The sequence below is a fragment of the Eumetopias jubatus genome, unplaced genomic scaffold (assembly GCF_037043125.1).
Source record: "Eumetopias jubatus isolate StellerSeaLion01/CBP00866 unplaced genomic scaffold, mEumJub1_p1.0 scaffold_10, whole genome shotgun sequence".
In the NCBI taxonomy this organism is placed as follows: Eukaryota; Metazoa; Chordata; class Mammalia; order Carnivora; family Otariidae; genus Eumetopias; species Eumetopias jubatus.
Window position 1 is genome coordinate 80,338,379 of NW_028274816.1, and position 27,536 is coordinate 80,365,914.

Genomic DNA, 27,536 nt, shown 5'->3' on the forward strand with positions numbered 1-27,536 from the left:
ACTCGTCCACCGATGCACGGAGCTTGGTACGCTGCTGTCGGATTGAGGTGCCTGTGTGATCTTCACATGCCCTTGTCCTTACATAGTTGTCACGCATGAGGCTAGGCCACAGAAACCCGGTGCCTTGCCGCAGGTATAGCCAGGCTGTCCTGTCACTCAGACTCTTTGTAAAGGTTGGTTCTCTTGATGACTCGTCAACGTGCTGTTTCTGTGTGTCCTCAGTAGCTTTAATCATGCCATAGGATGTAGATGTGAAATAAAACTCCTGAGGTTCAACACAAATAGATTTAAAATTGTTTTAAAAAATCTACATCCAAATCCATGACTTGTGTTTTCTAAAAATGGAAGTATTACTATTCAAGAACTTGATCCAGACTTTATTTAGTTCACTTTTAAAAAACTGTGGTAAAAAAACATGAGGGTTTGCCCTCTTCCCAGTTCTTCTGTGCACATTGCAGTATTGCCCATATGCACACTGGTGTACAACAGACCCCTCGAACGTCTTCCTCCTGCCTGACGGGAGCACTCTGCCCGCTGGAGGACAGCTCTCCAGTCCCTCCCCCAGGCCCTGAGTCTAGGAGTTTGTCTCCTTATTTCACTTTGTCTTGGTACTTATGCCTCATCCTCCATAAAGACCTTAACAGCCTTATCTGTCTTCTCATTCAGGTGTGGGCTGGTAGGAAGAGAGGACACGGGGTAGAAGCGAACCCTCCCATCCCACGGATCAGCAGCAGGACCACATTCTGGGCCACCAGACAGGAAGACTCTATCTTATTATTCTGCGTTAAGGCTAGAGGGATTATTTTAGTTCTCTACTGCTGTGTTGCAAATTGTCTAAAATCCTGTGGCTTAAAACAACATTTTTTAAAAAAAGATTTTATTTATTTGAGAGAAAGCGAAAAGCACAAGCGGGGCGAGGGGTGCATATTCTCTCCACTGCTTAGTCGAGACCATGTGTGGTGTAAGTGATGATCCCAAGCAGACTGCATCCTTGGTGGGTTTCATGCTCGGGGCACTGAAGGCTTAGCCCCCGCACCTCACCCAGGCTTCTGAACATCAAGGCTCCTGCCGTGTTAAGCCTTTCTGACCTCCTGAAACACTCCACCGTATCTGCTGCAGGGCTGTTGAACTGCGGCCCCTGATACCGGCAGCCTGCCCAGCCTTGTTAGCTGTCTCCAGTAAGTCCCAGAACAGAAGATTGAGTTTGAAAAACACAACTATTCTAGAAGAAAATAAGGGAGAATATCAAGGTAGAGAAGGACTTGTTAGGTACAGAAAACACTTGGAGAAGGGAAAAATCAATAAATTTGTGTCAAAACCGAAAACGTAAATATTATGACAAGACAATAAACTTAAAAACAAGCAGCAGACTGGGAAAAGATTGTCTATCTGGTGTTCAGGATTTGTATCTAGAATCTCCACCAGCTTGTGTAAATCGGTGGGAAAACAAGCAGTACAAAGGAAAATGATCTGTCTAGGTAATGTGAAAAATAACTGCATTTGTAATCAGAAATATGAAGGTACAAGGAGGTAGCATCACATTGACTGGATTGTCAAAATTCAAAATGCTTGAGAAACCCAAATGTTGGTGAGGATTTGGGGAAACGGTGTCCTTGAAGTACGGGATGAGTGAAGGCGCGTCAGCGTTGCAGAGCAGGTTGGCGATATGTGGTCTGAACCGCGCACCTCCCGCCCCGCGAGGTCGGGCTGTGGTTGGAGACAGGCTGGCTCGTGTACACCGCTTGCAGCGCTGTGCATAATTTTTAAAAGGCCCCTCAGCAGGATTGATCAGTTATGATTGATACAGTGGAATATTACCCAGCAACTAAATGCGTGTGTAGTATAGACTTAGTTATATGTAACCAGGTGGTTAAGTTTAAAAAAGCAGTCTTGAGTAGGAAAAGCAATTTGCAAAAAAGAAAAAAGCATCAAGTAGGGTACGGTTCATCTGAGTTAAAAAGTACAACCTACTCGCTATGTGGTAAAGAGCTTTTTTAAAAGCAGGGACTTGAAGAAATACGTAAAATTCATAAAATTTGCAGTGGTCCCTAACTTTGGGAGGAAGAGGGCACTGGGAAACAGAGGGCTTTGCCTTTTCCCCTTAACTGTCTGCTTTGGAGCACATTTGGCTCATCTTCTTTCCTCCCCGCAGGAGAGTAAACGGATCGGGAGAGTGGGAACTGCCTGTTGGCCACATCCACAGCTTAATGTAGTTTTGACTCGTAGTCTGTGTGGTTTGACACTGTTGACATCCTTCTGGAGGCGTCTTCCGTTCTCACCCATGCGAGCTAGGGCTCTGTCTCTATTGCTGCTCCCTGCCTGCCTCTTTATCGCTGCCCCTCTTCTGTCCTCACTCCCGTCCCCAGCTGCGGGGACAAAGCATGACGATGCTCTGCAAACAGAAGCTTCTCCGTGTGAGCAAAAATTCTGTTCCCGGAGGTGACCACTGACACACACAGTAGCTTCATCTTCAGAAATCGGACTCCTCGCAGCACTCAAGCACAAGTGATGCACGTGTCTGTGTATATAGTAACACGGGCAGAGACATAGAGTACTTTCTAAAATTTTAACATGGACTTTGCTAGTTCAGTAGGATTTGTGTATATCGATGTGATAATACAGGTCTGCTTTCTAACAGTTGCGGATCATTAAGGATGAAGGTTTGTATTTTGAAGTGGGAGCTGACACCAAGAATAGGTGACGCTGAGCACATTTCAGTTCTTGTTAATGATTTTGGTTCATTTCCTGCCATTTGCACAGGTGTTGTTGTCATACGTGGTACGCCGCTGACTGCTCTAGCCAGTCAGACACGGCTGATAGGGAATGGCCCTGGCCGAGACTGGGGGTACCCAGAGTAGAGACAGAGGTTCACTTAGAAGGGCCAGGGACAACCTCTTACGCAGTTGCCACATTTCAGGGCAGAAGGAAGAGGCAAACCCGTGGGCTGGTGGGTCACAGGAGGGGAGCCAGACTGTGTGAGGTGCTTTGGGCCTCAGAAAAGAAGTGGCTCTGGATGGTCACGGGTGCCCCGGCGCGGAAGAAGAGTGGGCTGGTGGTGGGGTGCTGCCGCCTCGAGGGGCGCCGGGGGCATCTGTGTGGAAGGTATGGGAAGCGCCCCCACACGCAGGGACTGCTCTCGGTGAAGAACGGTTGAGATTACTGGGACATTTATTCCTGAATGAGGAATTACTTTTGTTGTTATCCTTAACATCAAAAGTGTTTTTTATTTGGAAGCATGCTTGCCTGATACATATTTTTTTTTAGACTTTAAAAAAAATTGAGTTGTGTAGCCACATAGGAAATTGATTTGATTCTAGTTTTAGAAATAAATAGACCAAGATACTGATGTCCTTTAGAGATGAACCATCTCCAGATTTGTAGGTTAAAAATTGGGAATAATACGAAGTTTTGAGGTAAAAAAAAACCAGATAGTTATTTCATAAAGACATACAATTGATATAATTTCAATTAATATCAAATGTATGTGATTTTAATAACAGGTAGATGTAGTTTAAGTTGGAAATGGGACACACTTACAAAACATAAATGACTGTCAGAGGTCAGGACCATCAATTTAAATAAATAGGGTGTGACCAGGGAGATTCAGTTGCACATTTATCTTTCTAGAGAAAAGACTGACTTGCTTTTTCTGTACTGAGGCTTTTCCCCTGTTTAGAATACGTTTTGTTCATGGGAGAAAACAGATTTTTCTATTCCTGCTGAAAAAGTTAATGCTATTTAAAGCTGGGTTGCCTGATTTTAGGTGTTTAATGACTGAGCAGTCAGTCCCCTCTGGAGTATTTTTCTTTTTAAAACTTTACACAGACAGTTTTTAAAGTGATCGTTTCATGGCCCTGAAATTTCTTGTTTGTGTCCTCAGGGAATGATTATAGAATCTCTGTACCCAGTTCTCTTTCAGCCCTGAGAGCTTAAATGGCCAGGGACTAATTTGGGTGTGGTTGGTCTAGTCTTTGGAAGAACATTCAAGTAACATCACCTAAAAATTATAGAATGCCACTCTGTAATGATGTGTCTTTGTTTCAGTAATGTCTTTAGATTTTCCACCGAAACATCCGTGCACATTTTGTGTGTTTGTGCACCAGTGGAAGAGCTTGCTTCTGGGGAATGTGATGTGCGCATTTCTGGCGCGCTCCTGGCTTTGCCAGCGGCCGAGAGCATTCACCAGCACAACCCCTTTGGAAGGAAATGGAGCAGTCATTCTGCCTCTCAGGCGCTATTTTGGGGAGGTGGTCCACGTCAGGGAAATGGGCACATGCAGGGCCACATGTGGGTAGGCCCACAGCTTGCTTTCCACCCACAACAGAGCTTTGGTACGGTTGAATTTGGGTGATGGTGAGGTTGATAAATTCGTTTGGGCCTTTAGAAGACACACTCTGGTGTGACTTAAATATTTGTCCTAACTCTGAGCATGCCTGGCTTCTTTGTTAGGAGCTTAACATTATGTCCTTTGACTCTCCAGTCATCTTCTGTTCAGGTTCTTTGTGCCCAGCACTGTGCCTGGCAGACAGAACAGGTGTGTGAGTTTCTGGAACACCTGGACCTGATAGAAGAACAGGATTCTCCTCCCTGCTCCCCTCCCTGCTCCCCTGTGTACTCAGAGCACACAATAATAGTTCTGAAGGGAAGTCCAATCATTAACTTAGACTTTTTTGCATGTGATTTTTTTTTTTTTTTTTTTGGTTTGTTTTGTTTTGTTTTCCTTGACAGAGGGAGCCACAGCGAGGGAGGGAACACAAGCAGGGGGGGTGGGAGAGGGAGAAGCAGACTCCCCACTGAGCAGGGAGCCCGACGCGGGGCTCGATCCCAGGACCCTGGGGCCATGACCTGAGCCAAAGGCAGACGCTTAACGACTGAGCCACTCTGGCTCCCCTAACTTAGACTTTTTTTGAACTTAAACCTTGTGTTTTTCTCACTTTTTGAGCAAGAAACCCTGCCCCTTATTAGCTGTGCCACCTCATCTCACTTTCTCTCTACAATGGGGGGAAACGCCTTTGTGTGGTGCTTGTGAACACTGCATGAGACAAGTTTGTAAACTTGCTCGGCACATAGTAAGTGCTGGATAAGATAGCAGTTGTTTTTATTTAGATGGGTTCTTGACTTCTAGGCTGACTGAGGGCATGAGACCGGCCAGATATGCAAAGTAATAGAAGTACCTGTACTTGGAGTAGAGGGTCCGTTGGGGGCAGCTTCACGTAGAAAATGGGTTTGGACCGAACCTATAGGGTTGGATAAAATTCAGCAGGTTGGGAAGTATGGCAGTCTTACGTTGTTTTTCTGAATATCCTTAAATACTTAATAAATTTCCAAATCACTTGACTTGTAAGCAGTTCTTCTCTATTTGACTCTAGATGCAATGTAAGTTGACAGACATTTGGGATATTGAAAACAATGTAAAGTAGGGAAGTACAAGAGAACTTTCTGCGCTGATAGGTAGAAATATTCTACATCTGTACTGTCCAGTACGGTAGTGGCTAGCCATATTGAGCACCTGAACTAAATTGTAAATTTTATTTACTGTAATTTAAATTTGAAATAAAATGGGCCTATGTGGCTACCATGTTGGATGAGCACAAAAGTGAGCTTAAAACGAAAATTAAGAACTTGTTTCCAAAGAAATAGAATACAAATAAAAATTTCTAATCACTTAATCCTCTTGTAAATTCATTATGTAATGCTGTTTGTTTTGTCGCAGGTCTCCAATTGAGAAACATGGCACTGTTTTTCCTGCACTCTACCCACCTATTGCTGGACTTCTGTTGTAACAAGTTGGCGGACACTGGCTGGAGCTGGGCTGCAATAGAACATGCCGGTATCAGAGCTGACAAGAGCCTAACAAGTGCCAACTTACAGAGGATTACGCATTTTGAATTCTAATGAACTGTTTTAACCTTCAGGAAGAATTGTAAAGACCTGTACATAGCACAACATGATCCGGATAATATATATACTATTCATGTACATCCACAAATACACCTTGTACCAAATAATGCTTTCTTGTAGTAGAATAAGAATCGTGTAAATTCTAAAAGATTTTAGCAGGTTTTCTTTCCCTATTCATTGTTTCTTATCAGTTTTAAAAGATTCCTTAAAGCATGTCAGATGAAAAACAATTAGGATTAAAAGTTTCCATTTAATTTCCTTTAAACCATTGAGGCTTCATTAAACTCTTTTCACTTACTAAACTTTTGTATCTTCTTTGTTTTGACACACTCCCCTTTGCTTTTCTCTCTTCTCTCTGCCAGAAAATTTTCAAATCATTTAGTTCCAATACTGAAATACTTAATAAGCAACTACTTGATTTTTAACGATGACTTCAGAGGAGTGGTCATCACTAGGTGCTTGCCGTTTTGTACTCTAGTTGCACCATCTCTTGAATCGGGTGTAGCAATACCACATTTTGGCTGTTGAGAGCTCTTGAACTCAGTCACCCCTGAGAACTAAAAAGAGTTGGTTCAGAATTCAGCTTACTGAAACTTGCCCCAGACAGTACAAAATTCTGGTTTGGTTTTGCTTTTGCCTTCCCGTTCGTTCCTGGGCGTTCAGGTTGGATGGATTAGTGTGCACAGCTGCAGGCTTTCTGCTTAACTTGTGGGTTTGCTCTTACAGGCGTTGTTGACCTCCCACCCCTTTCTCCGTGGCCCTCCGTATTTCTTTGCCTCTGTTCTTCTATATTGCAGATTTTTCTCACTTATTGTACAAAGAAATTGCGATGTATATTTTCATGTAATTTGATTTTGGAATTCTGTCACCTTATGTAGTGAGTTCTTCCAAAATATAATTTTTTTCCAATAATTGTCAAGTTGTTGGCTTTTATTGTATTGAATGAAGGTTATAATACTGAATGCCAGAGAAGTGCAGTTTAGAAAAATCTCAGGTTGATTCCTTATGCAAACAGACTTAATACTTGAAAATCCCATGGCCATGGCAGTGTATGTATTGGGCTCTATCTAGGTTCTTATGTGGATCTCAAAGCATTACAGGGGTGTGAATGCTTTGCTATTTGACATATAGATTCTGTCACTGACATAGTGCACTTGGATTTTATTAGTGTTTGAGCATAAGTATATTTCATATCATGTTTTCTAAAACAGCTTCAGGAAATGACGGAGTGAACGTGTGCAGTGTTAATGGCAGGCCCGGGTTCCCCTATGTTGGATGTGAGGTTGGGATTGGGAAGTGTAGTAGTTGGCCTGTAAGGGACATAAACGGAGACAGTACCAGATGGGACATGATTCTGTGAGGATCGGCGTGTCTCTGCTCTGTGGGGCTTGGAGAGATGCTTTGGCAGAGAGTGAAAGGGTCCCTACAAGTAACCCATCCTTGTGGACTCTGCATGTCCTTCTTTAAGCAAAAGTAAAATGGTTGAGGATGTAGACACAGTAGAGAGTGATTTTTCTAAATCCTTGTCTGTTCTTTACTCTGAAGCATTATAAAAACCCATAAATGTGTAATGACTGAATGTGAAAATTGATTTGATTTGATTCATCGCAGCTGGTTTTCTTCAAGAACTGCATTTGTGACTTTTTTTTTTTTTTTTTTTTTATTCAAAGACTGTAAAAGTTGTTGCCCCAAAGTGCTGGTACTGCATACCTGCCTGGGATTTGAATGCAATCCCTTTTACTCTTCAATCAGAAACTGTTCACATGGTTGCTGGTGGCAGAACGGAGACTGGATTTTGCTCTCCTCTTGCTGTGATTCTGCTAGTGATCTGTTGAGTTAAAACCCGGGATTTGACTCTTCAGGGAGCAGCAAATGACCTACTAACTCAGGGACAACTCTTACTGAACTCTAAGTGCCACTTTCATGCAGGTACTTTGGTGTAACCATGTGTGTTTTGGGGCTAGATCTAGGGGAGTCGAAGGGAGAGCCAGGAACCAGTGCCCCTCCCTTCATGCTCCTTTCCACCTGGCGCCCTGGCGTGCTACATGTGGACACACAGGCCTCGGGAGGTGGTGTGACCTGTTCTCCTCTGCCAGGGGCGTCACCTGTGCCTTTCCCCGTGTTCATCTGACAGTGTGAACTCCACGCCTCCACGTTTGATACTAAACCACTCTCAGGTGACACTGATCCAGGTGGCTTTTGTCCCACCAGTGCCTCATCACTAGTGTGAGGTGAGTCCTCTCTGCTTTAGGAAAAGGATTTTTCTCCCTAACTCTGTGCCAACTATCAACAACATCTATACAGTCTTATGGGTTTTAGAATTGTTGGCTGTTTCCTAAATGGATTCCAAGTTCTTGTAAAGGCTTATAGATTTCAGTCTGTGCTCATAATGGGATGGATGCTCTCAGTGGCTTTCTGGCCTCTTTTCTGTGAGTTTAAAATCCACGTGAGATTGGTTTCCTTGTCATTACAAGGCGGTCTCTTTGTGAGGCGATTCCACTGGTTCTCTGATCACTTGGGTGTCCTGGTATCTTTAATGGCCTTCATTCTCGGTTGTGAAATTTTATTCTATATGCTCACTTCACCCTCTACAAATCTGCACATTTTGGGTTGTGGTGCCTGTGTATCTATTTTTGCCTGTCTGGTCTCCAGTTGGTGGAATTACCTTCTTTGTACCTGCCACTTCTCAGCATCTTTGAAATTTGACATAATGTTGCTTCATTCCAGCTTTTTTTAGTTCTGTAACTTGTTGATTGTATTTAACTATGTGAGTTCTGTTGTGATGTTTGCTGTATTGTAAAGCACCTCCATCATGTGGTTGGTGCTCTGTAAATCAATAAATGATGACTTAGAGGCTGTATCACGGAGCTATTTTGGTTTTAGGATGCAGGTCTCAAAAGCAAGTTGTGGGATTATTTCTAAACAGCACATGATACCAAGAGGTCCACAGGGGAATCTTGATAACGAATTCTTAAAACTTCATTTAAAGAAGGAACCAGAGGGTGGGAGATTGACTTCCAATCTGATGTAACAGTCTTAAAATTTCCAGTATGGGGCCAAGCACTTTTCCTCACCAGGGTTGTGTGCCTGCTGACTTAGGGCATTTTGGGGGATTTTGTCTTCGGCCTGAACTGGCTCTACCACAGATATAGTAAGCTGGAAGGTGAAGAACCCAGACTTGAAGGTGAACTGGAAAGAGCACAGGCACCATCTCAAGCACCACCCTCCCTTCCTCCACACAGATGGGCAAACGTGGCCTAAATACCTGCCCAGGATCACTTAGTAAGTTAGCGGCAAAAAGAGGCAAGACTGAGTACTTTTTCTTTCTTTCTTTCTTCTTTTTTTTTCTTAATAGGATGTCACTGCCTAGCCTTCCACCATGTGGATTTACAACTGTGAGGGGGTGTTTGCTGGGACATACGCTGCCTGTGGCTGTGAAGGTCTCCTCCTTCCAGGGAAAAGCAGCAGCAGCCAGATCTCTAATCAGAACCGAGTTAGAGACAAGAAAATCCTTGAGAGCAGATGGGAGGTCATTATCGAAATTTGATTTTCCTGATAAATACATTTGAAATAAATTACAAAAGGGTCCAGATGATGTCCCTGAACATTAGATACCAGTTTTATGCACAATCATCTGCCCAAGGTTATAGCAAACAAGCTGCTTCAAATGCGAAGAAACAGGTGTTGGACTAGGTGTACTGTGTGCAAGGCTCTGGGCTTTAAAGAAGGACCCACTGATTTTCTCCCTAACCCTCATAAAGACAGGCCTTTCCAGAGGACTGCAAACCCCAGCGGGAATTCAGTCTGCAGAGCAAACTATTTCCAGGATAAGGCATTTCGGTTGCTCAGTTTCAGATGTGTGTAACAGGACTGCCAAGGTAGGGTTAGGGTTTATGGTTTGGTTTTGTTTCATTGAACCAGCATGCCCCCCAGAGCTGTAGTGAAATGATAAAAAATTCTGAATTCTATTCACACAGATGGAATAAATCAAAGGAGAAGGAAAAGACTTTCACAAAAAGCAGACACATCTTAGACCTAGGAGCTGCACAGAAAGTCCTAGGCAAAAGACTTGGTTTTTCTCCCTTCCCAGCAGTATCTCACTAGGAATAAGCATGATCACGCCGTGGGTTCCTTCGGAGCCCCAGAAATCCTATTGCTATTTATCCAGCTTCTCCTTCGTGGCAGGCTCGTACAGGTGTGTCTCATAAAGGGTGTGGCCCCATTCTTACGAGGATCCTCCAAAGTAATCGTTTCTCCTAAGGAAACAGGTTCAGGTCAGTATGTCAAAACTGTAGAGCGAGTAAGTGTCACGGCCGGGATTCAGTTCCACGGCCTCACTTACATAGTGGGTGCTGCTGCCCCTTACTTCAGGGACGGTTTCCCCAAAGTCAGAGCGTGCGTATGTTGGAGCTGGTACCTGAATCCAATTCACTGGACTACCAGTCTAGTGATTCCCTCCCTTCCCCTTTCTGCCACGACATGGTGCTCCACCCCCAGGAAGGGTCTGTTCCCTTGTGCCCTTAAGGCGGTCAGCATTTACCATTCACGCACCTCACGCTCCCTGTCCCGGATAACTCCACACCAAGTTCCTCTTCATCTGAGCAAAACCCGAACCAGGTCTACACTGCGCTCTGTTCTAGTGCTCAGATCTTTCAAAATGTCTCTATTTCCGGTCGTATCTAATGTTGGGATCTCCACTGAAGCCTGCTGGGTGTTGGAGTTAGTTCGCCCAGTACTAGCGATGCTTTGTGTCACAGGCCCTATTAAGAAGGCCTCTCCGTAGCTCAGGGTTTTCAAACCAGTTAAGAGTACACTCAGAAGACAAGGGCCCAGGATCGGGTTCTATCCCGGGCCCTTCTAAGAGGACTGCACTTGCATCTGAGGGAGGTTGTGATGAGGAAGTACTTGAGCCCTTCAGTGAGTTTCCATTTGACTGTGGGCATCTAGTCCAAGCAAGCTGGAAGGGCACAAAATTGTTTCTTCCTGCATGTGTCCTGCCGTCCCTGGTCTTCATCACATTCTCAAGGGGGTCATGACCCTCCAAATCATTAAGAACCATGGATTCTAGTCCAACTCCCTGTTGAAACTGCTGTAGTCTGAGATGGGAGCATGAACTTGCAGGGACTCGCCTTCATCAACGCAGCACATCAGCGGCTGAGCCAAACTTGAACCCAGTTTTCCTGACTGTTGGTATAGCTCACAGAGGTAACAACTCATCAAACATTAAGCACCTGCTGTATGTCAGATACCAGGCTGGTGCTGGTGAGACCAAGGTAAGTGGTCTGATACAAAGCAGGCATCAGCTTTGATGGTATTTCCCAAACACTTCCACCTCATTTCTATGTTATGCCCCAGAAAATGTTTGTAGGGTGCTCTTAAATGGACAAAGCTGCTTGTGGCCAAAGGAGACGGGCTTGCCAGGCCACACTGATGACCCCAGTGGCTCACCATTTGGCACACCTCTAAACCATTCTTGACAGACAAGGAAGCTCTGGGCTATGGCAGCTCCGTTACGCCAGGCAAGTCCTCCCCTAATCCCCCTTAGTCTAAGTGCCGCTTGCTCAGCCTGGCTTCGCCAGTCTGCCCCTGCCCACCTCCCGTGCATCTTTAGTGTCCTGCCACAGCTGGAACATCATTTCCCTGAGCAAACCATTGTCCTGACACATTTTGACAACCTCTTCTCTTCCATGTCCTGCGTGTCCCTCCCTTCTCTCAGAACTTTAACCCCATGACCTAAACTCCAAATTCCTTCTCTACTCCCCCTTACTATCCACGAATGCTTACCTTTGATAGCACCCACGGCTTCTCCAACTTGGGATTCCCCCCCCTCTGCTGTTCTGACCCCTCATCCTGTTCTCAGGCCCTTTCTTCAATCTCTGCCTTCTCCCAGCCACCACTTCCCCTGCGGTCCTCATGCTTCCAGAAATGGGTGCCATCACCGTTCTTTTGCTTCTCCTTTGAGTACAAAATCTGTTTTGAAAGATCTCCTGCTATTTGATTGTATTACTCCTTAAGCCTGTTTTTTTGCGAGTAGACATCCCCAGATTCACTGAAGGTTTTGGTTTCTGGCTTAGGGTCTCCTTTCTTCCCTACCTCTCAATCCCAGTACTTAATTTTCCTGGCTTCTTAGGTTCACTGCCGCAGGTGTGTTTCCCTATCCTGGACTTTATCATGACCCAGTGCTACCGAACTTAGGAGCTTCCATTTGCCACCCTGACCACAGGGCCCATACCGGCCCTCGATATGACAGAGACCCTCCACCAGCCCCTACCCGGTCAGCACCTGAGCTGTCCACTCACGCACTCTGTCTCTGTCTGCCCGGAAATCCCAAGGCCTGGCCAACACTATCATCCATGCTCTCAGCCAGGTGGGGATTCTGCTCGGAAAGCGCCTGGTTCACACGCACAGGAGACACCTGACGCAGGCCCTCCAGCCCACGCCTCTCCCCAGATGTCTCGGCTCTCCGGTCTGTGAACTGATGTCATCAACTGATCTCCTGACACCTCTCTGTCCCTTCATGTCCACTTGCATGGGCTTTAAACGACTAAGCGACGGCCTCTGGTCCCTGGTGGGGTTCGCAGTGGGGTCCTGGGGTGTGCACTGAGGTCCACAGTGGGGTGTGCGGTGAACTCGGCATTGGCGTCATCGGTGGGATCCACAGTGAGGTCTGCGGAGGGGTCATTGGTGGGGTATGTGGTGGGTGCACAGTGGGGTCTGCAGTGGGGTCAGAGGTGGGGTGCGTGGTGGGGTCCACAGTGGGGTCCATGGAGGGGTGTGCATGGGGACTGGTGGGGTGCACGGTGGGGTCTGCAGTGGGGTGCGCAGTGGGGTTCACGGGGGGTCCGTGAGGTCCGTGGAGGGGTGATTAGTGGGATCCTCGGTGGGGGGGCATAGTGAAGTCTGTGGAGGGGTGCGCAGTGGGGTCCGCAGTGAGGTCTGTGAGAGGTGCATAGTGGGGTCCCTGGTGGGATGTGCAGTGAGGTCCGTGGAGGGGTCCACGGTGAGGTGCGTAGTGGGGTCCACGGGGGGGGGGGGGCTACGGAGGGGTGCTTGGTGGGGTCCGCGGCGGAGGGGTGCGTAGTGGGGTCCTTGGTGGGGTATGCAGTGAGGTCCGCGGAGGGGTCCACAGTGAGGTGCGCAGTGAGGTCCGTGGAGGGGTCCGCGGAGGAGTGCGTAGTGGGGTCCACGGAGGGGTCCGCGGAGGGGTGCGTAGTGGGGTCCACGGAGGGGTGTGCGGTGAGGTCCGTGGAGGGCTCCGCGGTGAGGTGCGTAGTGGGGTCCGTGGAGGGGTCCACGGAGGGGTGCGTAGTGGGGTCCCTGGTGGGGTATGCAGTGAGGTCCGTGGAGGGGTACACAGTGAGGTGCGCAGTGAGGTCCGTGGAGGGGTCCGCGGAGGGGTGCGTAGTGGGGTCCCTGGTGGGGTGTGCGATGAGGTCCGTGGAGGGGTCCACGGGGAGGTGCGTAGTCGGGTCCACGGAGGGGTGCGCAGTGGGGTCCCTGGTGGGGTGTGCGATGAGGTCCGTGGAGGGGTCCACGGAGGGGTCCGCGGAGGGGTGCGTAGTGGGGTCCCTGGTGGGGTGTGCGATGAGGTCTGTGGAGGGGTCCACGGAGGGGTGCGTAGTGGGGTCCCTGGTGGGGTGTGTGATGAGGTCTGTGGAGGGGTCCACGGAGGCGTCCGCGGAGGGGTGCGTAGTGGGGTCCCTGGTGGGGTGTGCGATGAGGTCCGTGGAGGGCTCCGCGGTGAGGTGCGTAGTGGGGTCCACGGAGGGGTGCGTAGTGGGGTCCCTGGTGGGGTGTGCGATGAGGTCTGTGGAGGGGTCCACGGAGGGGTGCGTAGTGGGGTCCCTGGTGGGGTGTGCGATGAGGTCCACAGAGGGGTCCACGGTGAGGGGCGTAGTCGGGTCCACGGAGGGTTCCACGGAGGGGTGTGCGATGAGGTCCGTGGAGGGCTCCACGGTGAGGTGCGTAGTGGGGTCCGTGGAAGGGTCCACGGAGGGGTGCGTAGTGGGGTCCCTGGTGGGGTGTGCGATGAGGTCCGTGGAGGGCTCCGCGGTGAGGTGCGTAGTGGGGTCCGTGGAGGGGTCCACGGTGAGGTGCGTAGTCGGGTCCGCGGAGGGGTGCGCAGTGGGGTCCCTGGTGGGGTGTGCGATGAGGTCCGTGGAGGGCTCCGCGGTGAGGTGCGTAGTGGGGTCCGTGGAAGGGTCCACGGAGGGGTCCACGGTGAGGTGCGTAGTCGGGTCCACGGAGGGGTCCGCGGAGGGGTGCGCAGTGGGGTCCCTGGTGGGGTGTGCGATGAGGTCCGTGGAGGGCTCCGCGGTGAGGTGCGTAGTCGGGTCCACGGAGGGGTCCGCGGAGGGGTGCGCAGTGGGGTCCCTGGTGGGGTGTGCGATGAGGTCCGTGGAGGGGTCCACGGGGAGGTGCGTAGTCGGGTCCACGGAAGGGTCCACGGAGGGGTGCGCAGTGGGGTCCCTGGTGGGGTGTGCGATGAGGTCCGTGGAGGGGTCCACGGGGAGGTGCGTAGTCGGGTCCACGGAAGGGTCCACGGAGGGGTGCGCAGTGGGGTCCCTGGTGGGGTGTGCGATGAGGTCCGTGGAGGGCTCCGCGGTGAGGTGCGTAGTGGGGTCCGTGGAAGGGTCCACGGAGGGGTCCACGGTGAGGTGCGTAGTCGGGTCCACGGAGGGGTCCGCGGAGGGGTGCGTAGTCGGGTCCACGGAGGGGTCCACGGAGGGGTGTGCGATGAGGTCCGTGGAGGGCTCCACGGTGAGGTGCGTAGTGGGGTCCGTGGAAGGGTCCACGGAGGGGTCCACGGAGGGGTGCGTAGTGGGGTCCCTGGTGGGGTGTGCGATGAGGTCCGTGGAGGGCTCCGCGGTGAGGTGCGTAGTCGGGTCCACGGAGGGGTCCGCGGAGGGGTGCGCAGTGGGGTCCCTGGTGGGGTGTGCGATGAGGTCCGTGGAGGGCTCCGCGATGAGGTGCGTAGTGGGGTCCGTGGAAGGGTCCACGGAGGGGTCCATGGTGAGGTGCGTAGTCGGGTCCGCGGAGGGGTGCGCAGTGGGGTCCCTGGTGGGGTGTGCGATGAGGTCCGTGGAGGGCTCCGCGGTGAGGTGCGTAGTGGGGTCCGTGGAAGGGTCCACGGAGGGGTCCACGGTGAGGTGCGTAGTCGGGTCCACGGAGGGGTCCGCGGAGGGGTGCGCAGTGGGGTCCCTGGTGGGGTCTGCGATGAGGTCCGTGGAGGGCTCCGCGGTGAGGTGCGTAGTGGGGTCCGTGGAAGGGTCCACGGAGGGGTCCACGGTGAGGTGCGTAGTCGGGTCCACGGAGGGGTCCGCGGAGGGGTGCGCAGTGGGGTCCCTGGTGGGGTGTGCGATGAGGTCCGTGGAGGGGTCCACGGAGGGGTGCGTAGTGGGGTCCACGGAGGGGTGCGCAGTGGGGTCCCTGGTGGGGTGTGCGATGAGGTCCGTGGAGGGCTCCGCGGTGAGGTGCGTAGTCGGGTCCACGGAGGGGTCCGCGGAGGGGTGCGCAGTGGGGTCCCTGGTGGGGTGTGCGATGAGGTCCGTGGAGGGCTCCGCGGTGAGGTGCGTAGTGGGGTCCGTGGAAGGGTCCACGGAGGGGTCCACGGTGAGGTGCGTAGTCGGGTCCACGGAGGGGTCCGCGGAGGGGTGCGCAGGGGGGTCCCTGGTGGGGTGTGCGATGAGGTCCGTGGAGGGCTCCGCGGTGAGGTGCGTAGTGGGGTCCGTGGAAGGGTCCACGGAGGGGTCCACGGTGAGGTGCGTAGTCGGGTCCACGGAGGGGTCCGCGGAGGGGTGCGCAGTGGGGTCCCTGGTGGGGTGTGCGATGAGGTCCGTGGAGGGCTCCGCGGTGAGGTGCGTAGTCGGGTCCGTGGAAGGGTCCACGGAGGGGTCCACGGTGAGGTGCGTAGTCGGGTCCACGGAGGGGTCCGCGGAGGGGTGCGTAGTCAGGTCCACGGAGGGGTCCACGGAGGGGTGTGCGATGAGGTCCGTGGAGGGCTCCGCGGTGAGGTGCGTAGTCGGGTCCGTGGAGGGGTCCACGGAGGAGTCCACGGTGAGGTGCGTAGTCGGGTCCGTGGAAGGGTCCACGGAGGGGTCCACGGTGAGGTGCGTAGTCGGGTCCGCGGAGGGGTCCGCGGAGGGGTGCGCAGTGGGGTCCACGGAGGGGTCCGCGGAGGGGTGCGCAGTGGGGTCCACGGAGGGGTCCGCGGAGGGGTGCTTAGCGGGATGTGGAGTGGGGTCCGCGGTGGGCCCCTGCCCCGGTTCCTGTCGCCTCTGCCGTCGCCCCTGCCGCCGCCTCGGCTCCCCGGTCAGAAGAGCGCCTGGAGACCACGGAGCCCCTCTCTCGGCCGTCTCCGGGCCAGGTTTCTGCAAGGAATGGTGCTGCCCGCTGAGTCCATCCCGTTCAGGGTCCTGCCTGGGCCGCGGCCACGATCCCGCCCGTCTGCCGCCCGCCGGCGCCTCGAGGGCGCGAGGGGAGGAGAGGCCACCGCGCGCCGCCCGCGCCCGCCTCCCGCTGGCGCTCCTTCCGCCCGCCTCCCGAGACTCTCGCGAGACCCGCGGCCTCCGGTCCGCGCCGCCCTGGCCGCGCCGCTCTTCTCGCGAGGTTGCAGCAGCGCCGGCCCGCCATGGCGGAAGGTAGGGAGTGTGAGCGGCCGCGCGGGAAGGCGCCGGGCGCAGCGGGCGCCACCGGCCGGGCGACGCGGCCCTGCGGGGGTCGGCCGGCCGTGGTCGCACGGGGCGCAGCGGGCCTCGGGGGCCGTCCGGCCCAGCCCGCGGGGGCGCCGCGGGCCGGCGCTCTGAGCGCGGCTCCTGAGGCGACGCCCCTCGGGCGCCCCTGACCCCGCGGGCCGCGGCGGCTGCGGAGCCGGGTCCGGCCGTGCGGCGGGGCGCGGCCGCGGGCGGGCGGGGGCCGCCCGCTCCTCGGGAAACCGAAACTGCTGTCCTGGCACGTCCGGCGCCCGGCCGGGGTGCTGCCCCCCGGGTGGCGGAGGGGGCCGGCCAAGGTCGCCTCTCCGTCCGGTCCTTGCCCCCGCCTGGTGCGCTCTTCGGGACGCTGCCCGCGGAGGCGATGGGGCCCCTGCGGCCCTGCCGCCCTGCGCGCAGGGGTGCTGGAATCCGCCCCGGGAAGGAGTCGTGCGGGGGGGAGGGCTGGAAGGCCCGCGGTGGGCAGTTCCCCGCGGGGACCGCCAGGGTGCTTCTCCCGGTCGCCCCCCCGTTGGAGGAAAATGCTCCGTGTCCGACTTGATGCTTGTCGAGGGACCGCAGTGTGCTGCTCACGACCTGCCCTGTCGGTCTTGAGCCAAGCTTTGTCCGAACCCCTCTTTACTTGCATCTTAAAATTGGGCGGCACATGACAGCTCGCGGGGTTTTCCCCTTTGGATTAGCCTCGGGGACAACCTTGTGGAGGAGGCCTGCATGTCTGTTGTTTCCACGTCGAAGATAAACGAGTTGACGCCAAAGTTACGGAGGTAGCTGGCGCTGGCACCCAGCGCTTGCCTTTGCTCTTCCCGTGTTAGACCGCCTGGAGGGCGAAACCTCGGGGGCGTCGTGCGTGGAAGCAGAGAGGAGGACTAGAAGGGACAGCAAGAAAGCCGAGGGACGCCATGGAGCTCGTTTTGGGATAAATCGCAGAGTGCTGCTTGACGCGGTTGAGCACAGAGCCAGCCCGTGAAGGGGAGCTTGTTGCTCGGAGCAGTGAGGAATGGCAGAAGGGAAGGAGGCAGGAGGTAGGCTAGCACTTAACGTGTTGCCAAGGTAGAAACTGTAGGGGTGGCTGGTTGATCGCTCCGCACTTCTGCGCCGCACCTGCTTTGCCTCGCAGTCAGCTTCCAGGCGTGAGGATCTCATGCGGGCTGCCTCCGGTGATCAGTGAGTTTCGCTGCCAGGCGCCCTGAGATGCGTCCGGGTAGCCCTGGGACACATCTGGCCAGGGGAGTATGCACCTGAAACCAAACATCCTCGAGGGTTAAATTGCTAAGGGATCGTGGGTAGGGAAGCACACCCATGAGGTTCTGGCTTGACAGTTTTCTTTTCCCTTTTTGGTGTTTGCGTTTCCTGGCCTGTGTTTTAAGATTTTGGGAAACAATGTTGCAAAACTTCGGGAAGAATTGAGTGGGGCATTGAAGGTGTTATGGGAAGGAAGGGAAGATGAGCTAGAAAGTGTTGGTGTTGTTTAATGCTGCTTGTACTTTAGTCAGAATTTGTGGGAGCTGGCTACATTTGTTCTGAAATACTCACTTAAATATAAAAAAATCGCAAAAATCTGTGTCATGGAACAATTGGATTATCTGTGAGCATGTCCTGTGGGAACTTGCTGATAACGGTTTTGTTTGGTGGTGCGAGTGTGTGAGCTTGTGGGAAGTAGTGCCTAGGCATAAATAGACTCTGAAGAGACTGAGTGGACAGTTCACTTCTAATGTGGCTCGTTTAGAAATCAACCTCTTTTTTTCCTTCCATCTATCCATGGGTATTGGTTTGACCTGTTGTATTTAGCTAAAATCTTTCTCAAAATTAGTTTCCATTTCTACTCTACATGTGCAGCTAACCCAAGAATTTAAACTTGCTTCATCACGCAAAAAAGTCCTTCCTACTTGGACTTCCTGCTTTTACTTTTTCTCTTTGATTTTGCTTCCTCATAGCCTGTTTTTACAGTTCCAGTGTTTCCTTTATAATGTAAGTCAGATTATGTCTCTTTCACTCTTCTCAATACACTTACCCTCCTGCACATGCACTCTCCACTCCCGTGGCTCTCCGTGATCTTAAAAATACATTCCAGCCTTCCAGTTACTTGCAAGTCCCAACAGGGCTGGCCCCTGGTTAACAGTGCAATCGTATTTCTTACTTCTCTCTTCATTTGCCGTGCTCTTGCCACACTCACTTCCTTGCTGTTCCTTGTTACATTCCCAATGCTTCTACCTCTCCGTCTTTGTCCTTGCAGCTGCCTTGGCCTTAAACAGCCTTTCTCATTTTCTCCATAGAGCTAACTGACTCATTTGGGTGTCTGTTCAGTTCTGACCACCTTTAGAGGTCTTCCTAATTACTTTCTTTAAATTCCTTTACTGGAATATAAACCTCACGAGGGTGGAGACTTCCATTTTGTTCACTGCTGTATATCCCAGCTTGGAATCATACCTGTGGTTGAAGGAACGGTTGAGTTTATTGAGCATCATTTACCAGACATCAACCAAGTTGCCTGGATACATCCTTAGTCTCTTGTCAAGTAAGCTGGCGGGACCAGCTTTTAATGTGCTCTGAATAACATTAGTCTCCTGGGAGCTCCCTAACCTACTTTTCCTTCTGCCCGTTTTAGTATTAGCAATTCAAGTGTAATGCTTGGGAGCTGGGTCTGCATTCAGACGAGGATTTGAACCCTCGTCTCGGTAACCTGTTATCATCGGCAAGCCAGTTAATGGCTCTCCATCTCCGTTTCCTCAGTTTTAAAAGAGGGATCATCTCTATCTCAGGAGTAGCTGAGGGGGATCAGAAGAAGTAGTGCACAGAGAACACTTCTAGCACAGTGCCTGACATTTTGGCCCTCGCGTGTGCCCTTTTCTTAGTCTCCCCTTCGACCATGCTCTCCTTCCCTTCCTCCGTAAGATGAAGGTGAAAGTTGGAAAAAATGTAATGGTTTACTAAACAGAAAATTGATCGTGGACTTTTATTAGCTTACTGGAATTTGGTCGGGAAAATACTTCTGACAGTTCAGATACCAGGTGAGTACATTCCATATGCTGGACAATCACTGGCCAGTACAGTAGCCACTAGCCACATATGGCTACTTCACTCTGAATTGAATAAAATTAAAAATTCAGTTCCTTGGTCACACTAGCCCAGTGTCAGTTGCTTTGTAGCTGTGTGCTTAGCGGTCCCCATACTAGCAGACAGTACAGATCAACAGAACACTTGTATCATTCCAGAAAGTGCTGTTGGATAGCACTGTTCCAGAAAATGCTTCATCAATATAGGCTGGTAGAAAGAGGGAAAGAAGAAACTTTGCTCTCTTCAATTTGCTTATTCCTTTGCTTATTATTTCACTCACTCAACAAGTACCTGTCCCAGGCTTTTGACAATTATGTATTCTCTGGAGACCTCTTGACCACTACCCCTTTCTCTACCATTGCTTCCTTTTTTTCTGCCATTCCTTTTGTTCTCTTCTGTCGCCAGTGGTACCTGTTCACTTTCTTCTTGAGGATTTTTTTTTTCCCCCCACAAAGAAAGTTTATCCATTAACTGCAGTGACTGTGGATGTGCAGGAAGAGAGATGCAGGGTTCTGTCACTGGCAAGGCAAGTGAGAAGTTCCTAAGTGTTAGTCTCTCTTCTTGAATTGGAGTAGGCCAAAGATCTGGGGTATTTACCGAACTCTACCTAGTAAGGCACTGTGGGGTAGAGGAAGGGAGGAGTACGGAGTGGGAGGAGGGAGAAGTCGTGGTGGTTAAAACAAAGTAGCCAGACCTAGAACTTCTTCACAGGGAAGTCTGCAGTCTGAGGGGAGGTGAAAAGCATGTGTATCAGAAACTGTACTGTAAGAGAGAAGGAGAAAAATGCTAGGAGTTACTTTGAAAATTCAGATGGGAAGAGGTTTTTTAGGAAAGTGGTAGGGAGAATGTTTTGGGTGCCAGGGAAGGCCTTTGCTGCAGGAGATTGTGTTTGACCTGTGATTTGGAAAACAGACCTCTTTTGGACGTGGGGAGATGGGAGTGGAAAGAGATCACTCTTGGTGGTGGAAAGCGTAGTGGGATCTGAGGTTGGGGCAGATTGTGAGGGGATTGTTTAAGCATTTGGGCTTTACTCTGCGGGCTGCGGAGTGAGGCTGCTGCGTCGTATCAGCCAAGGTAGTGACATGGGTAGAGTCGTCGGAGGCTTGTGGGCATGTCCGCAGGGTAGAGGGTGGGTCTGGGAGGAGGAGGCTGTCACAGTTGTGACGAGTTCTTTGGTAAGGAATGTTGGGCTGGTGACTGATAGGAGCAAGACTTGCAGAAGGTGTACAAGACAGGGCTTTTGAAACCTGTTTACATGTTGACAAGAGAGATATCAAAGATGACTCAAGGGTTCTGGGTCTGGATGACTCAGATAATGGCCGGGAGGAGGAGAGACAGATTCGAGAACAAGTATCTGGACCTCCTTTTTGGATATGCTTTGCCATGACCAGTGGTTGTGTCTTAGCAGGGCAATTAGCATTTCCAGTCAGACTGGCATTTGGGTAAAAATTAGCTAGTTAACTGATATTTATTGAGTATCTCTTATGAAGCCAGCCCTGTGCTCAGGGCTATACAGAGTGAGGTTTTGAAGGATGTGTGTCATGCCACTGACTTACAGATAAGACTCCACAGCACTGGGTTACATTCAGGAAAGTGTGTCATTTCTGTTGGGTGCAAGCTGCTGTGCCAGGGGTGACAGAGTGACCAAGACAGTCTCAGCCTTGATAGGACCTTGGAGCAGACAGGGGAGGCACAGTTTCTCAGAAAAGCATGTGTATTGTGCTTTATCGTCACAGATTTTGTCTTGCATTGGTGATCGATGGCACCACTGTCCAGCCACACTCTCAAGTCAGTGACCTGCATTCAGTCGCCAAACCTGTGGGGCCTGTGAAGCTAGCTCTCACGTGTGTTCTTTTCTGTCCACTGCCTTTCCAGATTCGGACTGGTGGCTGTCAACACGGAGAGCCCTGCACATTAGAGTCACCTGGGGAGCTTTTAAAAACCCAGATTTATGCATCACTCAGCTTCAGTGGAGAGCAACATATCCCACAAAACATTTTTTTTTCAAACTGAGCTATTATTGAATAAAACGTGGTTTTACTGAATCAGTTTTTTTAAACAAATATGTTTGGTTTATTTATATATATGTATACGTAAATATATATCTGTCTGTGTGTATGTAGATACAGAGACGCATAAAATAAGGTAATGTTTCCTACCTAAGGAAGGAGTCCTGGGTAGTAAATTTTATCTGTAACTGGAGTAAAAGGATTTTTTAAAGCAAACTTTGGTTAAACAATGGCTTTTGTACTTTGTCAAAGCACTCAAGTTATAACAATTACAATGCCTAGGTTTTTAAAAGGGCAAGAAGTCAAAATATGAAATATCTCTTGGCACCATCATATTTTTAATAATATCCAAATGGTGAGAGAGAGAAGCAGGAGGGTGCAGACGGGCAGGGGTCCTGTGGCCCTCACTGATCCTTTGCATGTTCCAGATGGTATCGACCTTCTCTTTCCCTTTTGCTTTCCAGTAGGGCATGTTGTGAACCAGAGTTCTCAATAGTAAATACACCCACTTATTTCATATTCTCCATTAAACGGTCATCCTAGGGGCGCCTGGGTGGCTCAGTCGGTTGAGTGTCTGCCTTCGGCTCAGGTCCTGGTCTCAGGGTCCTGGAATCAAGCCCCTCATTGGGCTCTCTGCTTGGCAGGGAGTTGGCTTTCCCCTCTCCCTCTGCCCCTCTCCCCTGCTCCTACATGCATGTGCTCTCTCTCTGTCTCAGATGGATAAATAAAATCTTTAAAAAATAAAAAAAAATAAATAAACGGTCGTCCTACATTTAGCACTCTTGATTGATGAATGGATATGAACTACTGTGAAAGAAAAATTTTATTTTATTTTATTATGTTAATCACCATACATTACATCATTAGTGTTTGATGTAGTGTTCCATGATTCATTGCTTGCGTATGACACCCAGTGCTCCATTCAATACGTGCCCTCTTTAATACCCATCACCAGGCTAACCCGTCCCCCCACCCCCCTCCCCTCTAGAACCCTCAGTTTGTTTCTCAGAGTCCGTAGTCTCTCATGGTTCGTCTCTCCCTCCGATTCCCCCCCTTCATTTTTCCCTTCCTACTATCTTCTTTTTTTTTTTTTTCAACATATAATGTATTATTTGTTTCAGAGGTACAGATCTGTGATTCAACAGTCTTGCACAATTCACAGCACTCACCATAGCACATACCCTCCCCAGTGTCTATCGCCCAGCAATCCCATCCCTCCCACCCCGCACCACTCCAGCAACCCTCAGTTTGTTTCCTGAGATTAAGAATTCCTCATATTATGGGGCGCCTGGGTGGCTCAGATGGTTAAGCGTCTGCCTTCGGCTCAGGGCATGATCCCAGGGTCCTGGGATCGAGCCCCACATCGGGCTCCTGGCTCAGCAGGGAGCCTGCTTCTCCCTCCTCTGCCTCTCTCCCTGCTCATGCTTTCTCTCTCCTTCTTTGTATCTCTGTGTCTCAAATGAATAAATAAAATCTTAAAAAAAAAAAAGAATTCCTCATATTAGTGAGATCATATGATACATGTCTTTGTCAAATTGACTTATTTCGCTTGGCATAATACCCTCTAGTTCCATCCACGTCGTCGCAAATGGCAAGATCTCATTCCTTTTGATGGCTGCATAATATTTCATTGTAAATATATGCCACATCTTCTTTATCCATTCATCTGTTGTTGGACATCTTGGCTCTTTCCATAGTTTGGCTATTGTGGACATTGCTGCTATAAACATTGGGGTGCACGTACCCCTTCGTATCACTACATTTGTATCTTTGGGGTAAATACCCAGTAGTGCAGTTGCTGGGTCCTACGGTACCTCTATTTTCAACTTTTTGAGGAACCTCCATACTGTTTTCCAGAGTGGCTGCAGCGGTTTGCATTCCCACCAGCAGTGTAGGAGGGTTCCCCTTTCTCTGTATCCTTGCCAACATCTGTCATTTCCTGACTTGTTAATTTTAACCATTCTGACTGGTGTGAGGTGGTATCTCATTGAGGTTTTGATTTGGGTTTCCCTGATGCCGGGCGATGTTGAGCACTTTTTCATGTGTCTATCGGCCATTTGGATGTCTTCTTTGCAGAAATGTCTGTTCATGTCTTCTGCCCATTTCTTGACTAGATCATTTGGTCTTTGGGTGTTGAGTTTGAGAATTTCTTTATAATAGATTTTGGATACTAGCCCTTTATCTGATATGTCATTTGCAAATATCTTTTCCCATTCTGTCAGTTGTCTTTTGGTTTTGTTGACTGTTTCCTTTGCTGTGCAAAAGCTTTTTATCTTGATGAAGTCCCAATAGTTTATTTTTGCCCTTGCTTCCCTTGCCTTTGGCGATGTTTCTAGGAAAAGTTGCTTCGGCTGAGGTCGAAGAGGTTGCTGCCTGTGTTCTCCTCTAGGATTTTGATGGACTCCTGTCCACATTTAGGTCTTTCATCCATTTTGAGTCTGTTTTTGTGTGTGGTGTAAGGAATTGGTCCAGTTTCATTCTTCTGCATGTTGCTGTCCAATTTTCCCAACACCATTTGTGGAAGAGACTGTCCTTTTTCCATTGGACATTCTTTCCTGCTTTGTCGAAGATTAGTTGACCATAGGGTTGAGGGTCCAGTTCTGGGCTCTCTGTTCTGTTTCATTGATCTGTGTGTCCGTTTTTGTGCCAGTACCATACTGTCTTGATGATGACAGCTTTGTAATAGAGCTTGAATTCCGGCATTGTGATGCCACCAGCTTTGCTTTTCTTTTTCAGCATTCCTCCAGCTATTCGGGGTCTTTTCTGGTTCCATACAAATTTTAGGATTATTTGTTCCATTTCTTTGAAAAAAGTTGATGGTATTTTGATAGGGGATTGCATTAAATGTGTAGATTGCTCTAGGTAGCATTGACATCTTAACAATATTTATTCTTCCAGTCTGTGAGCGTGGAACATTTTTCCATTTCTTTGTGTCTTCCTCAGTTTCTTTCATGAGTATTTTATAGTTTTCTGAGTACAGGTTCTTTGCCTCTTTGGTTAGATATATTCCTAGGTATCCTATGGTTTTGGGTGCAACTGTAAATGGGATCGACTCCTTAATTTCTCTTTCTTCTGTCTTGTTGTTGGTGTATAGAAATGCAACTGATTTCTGTGCATTGATTTTATATCCTGCCACTCTACTGAATTCCTGTATGAGTTCTAGCAGTTTTGGGGTGGAGTCTTTTGGGTTTTCCACAAAAAGTATCATATCATCTGCAGGCAGTGAGAGTTTGACTTCTTTGCCGATTTGGATGCCTTTATTTCTTTTTGTTGGCTGATTGCTGTGGCTAGGACTTCTAGTACTATGTTGAACAGCAGTGGTGATAGTGGACATCCCTGCTGTGTTCCTGGCCTTAGGGGGAAAGCTCTCAGTTTTATCCCATTGAGAATAATATTCGCTGTGGGTTTTTCATAGATGGCTTTTATGATATTGAGGTATGTACCCTCTATCCCTACACTCTGAAGAGTTTTAATCAAGAAAGGATGCTGTATGGGCACCTGGGTGGCTCAGATGGTTAAGCATCTGCCTTTGGCTCGGGTCATGATCCCAGGGTGCTGGGATCGAGCCCCACGTCTGGCTCTTGGCTCAGCGGGGAGCCTGCTTTTCCCTCTGCCTCTCCCCCTGCTCGTGCTCTCTGTCTCTCTCTATCTCTGTGTCTCGAATGAATAAATAGAATCTTTAAAAAAAAAAAAAAGAATCTTTAAAAAAAAAGAATGCTGTACTTTGTCAAATGCTTTTTCTGTATCTATTGAGAGGATCATATGGTTCTTGTTCTTTCTTTGGTTAATGTATTGTATCACATTGATTGATTTGTGGTTGTTGAACCAACCTTGCAGCCCAGGAATAAATCCCACTTGGTTATGGTGAATAATCTTTTTAACACACTGTTGGATCCTATTGGCTAGCATTTCGGTGAGAATTTTTGCATCCATGTTCATCAGGGATATTGGTGTGTAATTCTTTTTGGTGGAATCTTTGTCTGAATTTGGAATCAAGGTAATGCTGGCCTCATCAGATGAGTTTGGAAGTTTTCCTTCCATTTCTATTTTTTGGAACAGTTTCAGAAGAATAGGTATTAATTCTTCTTTAAATGTTAGGTAGAATTCCCCTGGGAAGCCATCTGGCCCTGGGCTCTTGTTTGTTGGGAGATTTTTGATGACTGCTTCAGTCTCCTTAGTGGTTATAGGTCTGTTCAGGTTTTCTATTTCTTCTGGTTCAGTTTTGGTAGTTGATACATCTCTAGGAATGCATCCATTTCTTCCAGATTATCTAATTTGCTGGCATAGAGTTGCTCATAATATGTTCTTATAATTGTTTGTATTTCTTTTTTTTTATAGTGAAAGATGGTAATTTTATTTTATTTTTTAATAATTTTTTAGTTATGTTAATCACCATACATTACATCATTAGTTTTTGATGTAGTGTTCTATGATTCATTGTTTGTGCATAACACCCAGTGCTCCACGCAGAATGTGCCCTCTTTAATACCCATCACCAGGCTAACCCATCCCCCCGCCCCCCCTCCCCTCTAGAACCCTCAGTTTGTTTTTCAGAGTCCATCGTCTCTCATGGTTCGTCTTGTATTTCTTTGGTGTTGGTTGTGATCTCTCCTCTTTCATTTGTGATTTTATTTATTTGGGTCATTTCTCTTTTCGTTTTGATAAGTCTGGCCAGGGCTTTATCAATCTTACTAATTCTTTCAAAGAACCAGCTCCTAGTTTCGTTGATCTGTTCTACTGTTCTTTTGGTTTCTGTTCCATTGATTTCTGCTCTGATCTTTATTATTTCTTTTCTTCTGCTGGGTTTAGGCTTTATTTGCTGTTCTTTCTCCGTCTCCTTTAGGTGTAGGGTTAGGTTGTGTATTTGAGACCTTTCTTGTTTTTTGAGAAAGGCTTGTATTGCTATATACTTTCCTCTCAGGACTGCCTTTGCTGCATCCCAAAGATTTTGAACAGTTGTGTTTTCATTTTCATTGGTTTCCATGAATTTTTTAAATTCTTCTTTAATTTCCTGGTTGACCCATTCATTCTTTAGTAGGATGCTCTTTAGCCTCCATGTATTTGAGTTCTTTCCGACTTTCCTCTTGTGATTGAGTTCTAGTTTCAAAGCATTGTGGTCTGAAAATATGCAGGGAATGATCCCAATCTTTTGGTACCGGTTGAGACCTGATTTGTGACCTAGGATGTGATCAATTCTGGAGAATGCTCCATGGGCACTAGAGAAGAATGTGTATTCCGTTGCTTTGGGATGGAATGTTCTGAATATGTCTGTGAAGTCCATTTGGGCCAGTGTGTCATTTAAAGTGTTTATTTACTTGATCTTTTGTCTAGATGATCTGTCCATTTCAGTGAGGGGAGTGTTAAAGTCCCCTACTATTATTGTATTGTTGTTGATGTGTTTCTTTGATTTTGTTATTAATTGGTTTATATAAGTGGCTGCTCCCATGTTAGGGGCATAGATATTTACAATTGTTAGATCTTCTCAACATACAGTTGAGAAGATTGTTAGATCTTCTTGTTGGATAGACCCTTTAAGTAGGATATAGTGTCTTTCTTCATCTCTTATTACAGTCTTTGGTTTAAAATCTAATTTGTCTGATATAAGGATTGCCACCCCAGCTTTCTTTTGATGTCCATTTTCATTAGCATGGTAAATGGTTTTCTACCCCCTAACTTTCAATCTGGAGGTGGCTTTGGGTCTAAAAGGAGTCTCTTGCAGACAGCATATTGATGGGTCTTGTTTTTTTATCCAATCTGATACCCTATGTCTTTTGATTGGGGCATTTAGCTCATTTACATTCAAGGTAACTATTGAAAGATATGAATTTAGTGCCCTTGTATTGCACTGTTACTGTGTATTGTC

General features: G+C 49.0%; 2 protein-coding genes across 6 annotated transcripts in view; both read left to right on the forward strand.

Moving 5' to 3' along the window:
* UBE2G1 (ubiquitin conjugating enzyme E2 G1) overlaps window positions 1-8,761 on the forward strand; it is a 101,263-nt gene extending 92,502 nt beyond the window's left edge. Inside the window, exon 6 of one of the 2 annotated variants that reach the window (XM_028124951.2) lies at window positions 667-5,704. The gene's annotated coding sequence lies outside the window, so the exon portion shown is untranslated. The other variant, XM_028124950.2, reaches the window with a different exon arrangement.
* A 7,715-nt stretch (window positions 8,762-16,476) lies between these two features.
* The window catches only part of ANKFY1 (ankyrin repeat and FYVE domain containing 1), a 96,701-nt gene continuing 85,641 nt past the window's right edge, over window positions 16,477-27,536 (forward strand). For 3 of the 4 annotated variants that reach the window (XR_015769263.1, XR_003612541.2, XM_028124983.2), the window contains exon 1: window positions 17,397-17,632. Coding sequence is in view for 2 of the 4 variants with exons in the window: in XM_028124983.2 (XP_027980784.1) it covers window positions 17,608-17,632 (25 nt within the window). In the remaining 2 variants the exon portion in view is untranslated. Of the gene's footprint in view, window positions 16,542-17,396; window positions 17,633-27,536 lie in introns of those variants that run through there. The other variant, XM_028124984.2, reaches the window with a different exon arrangement.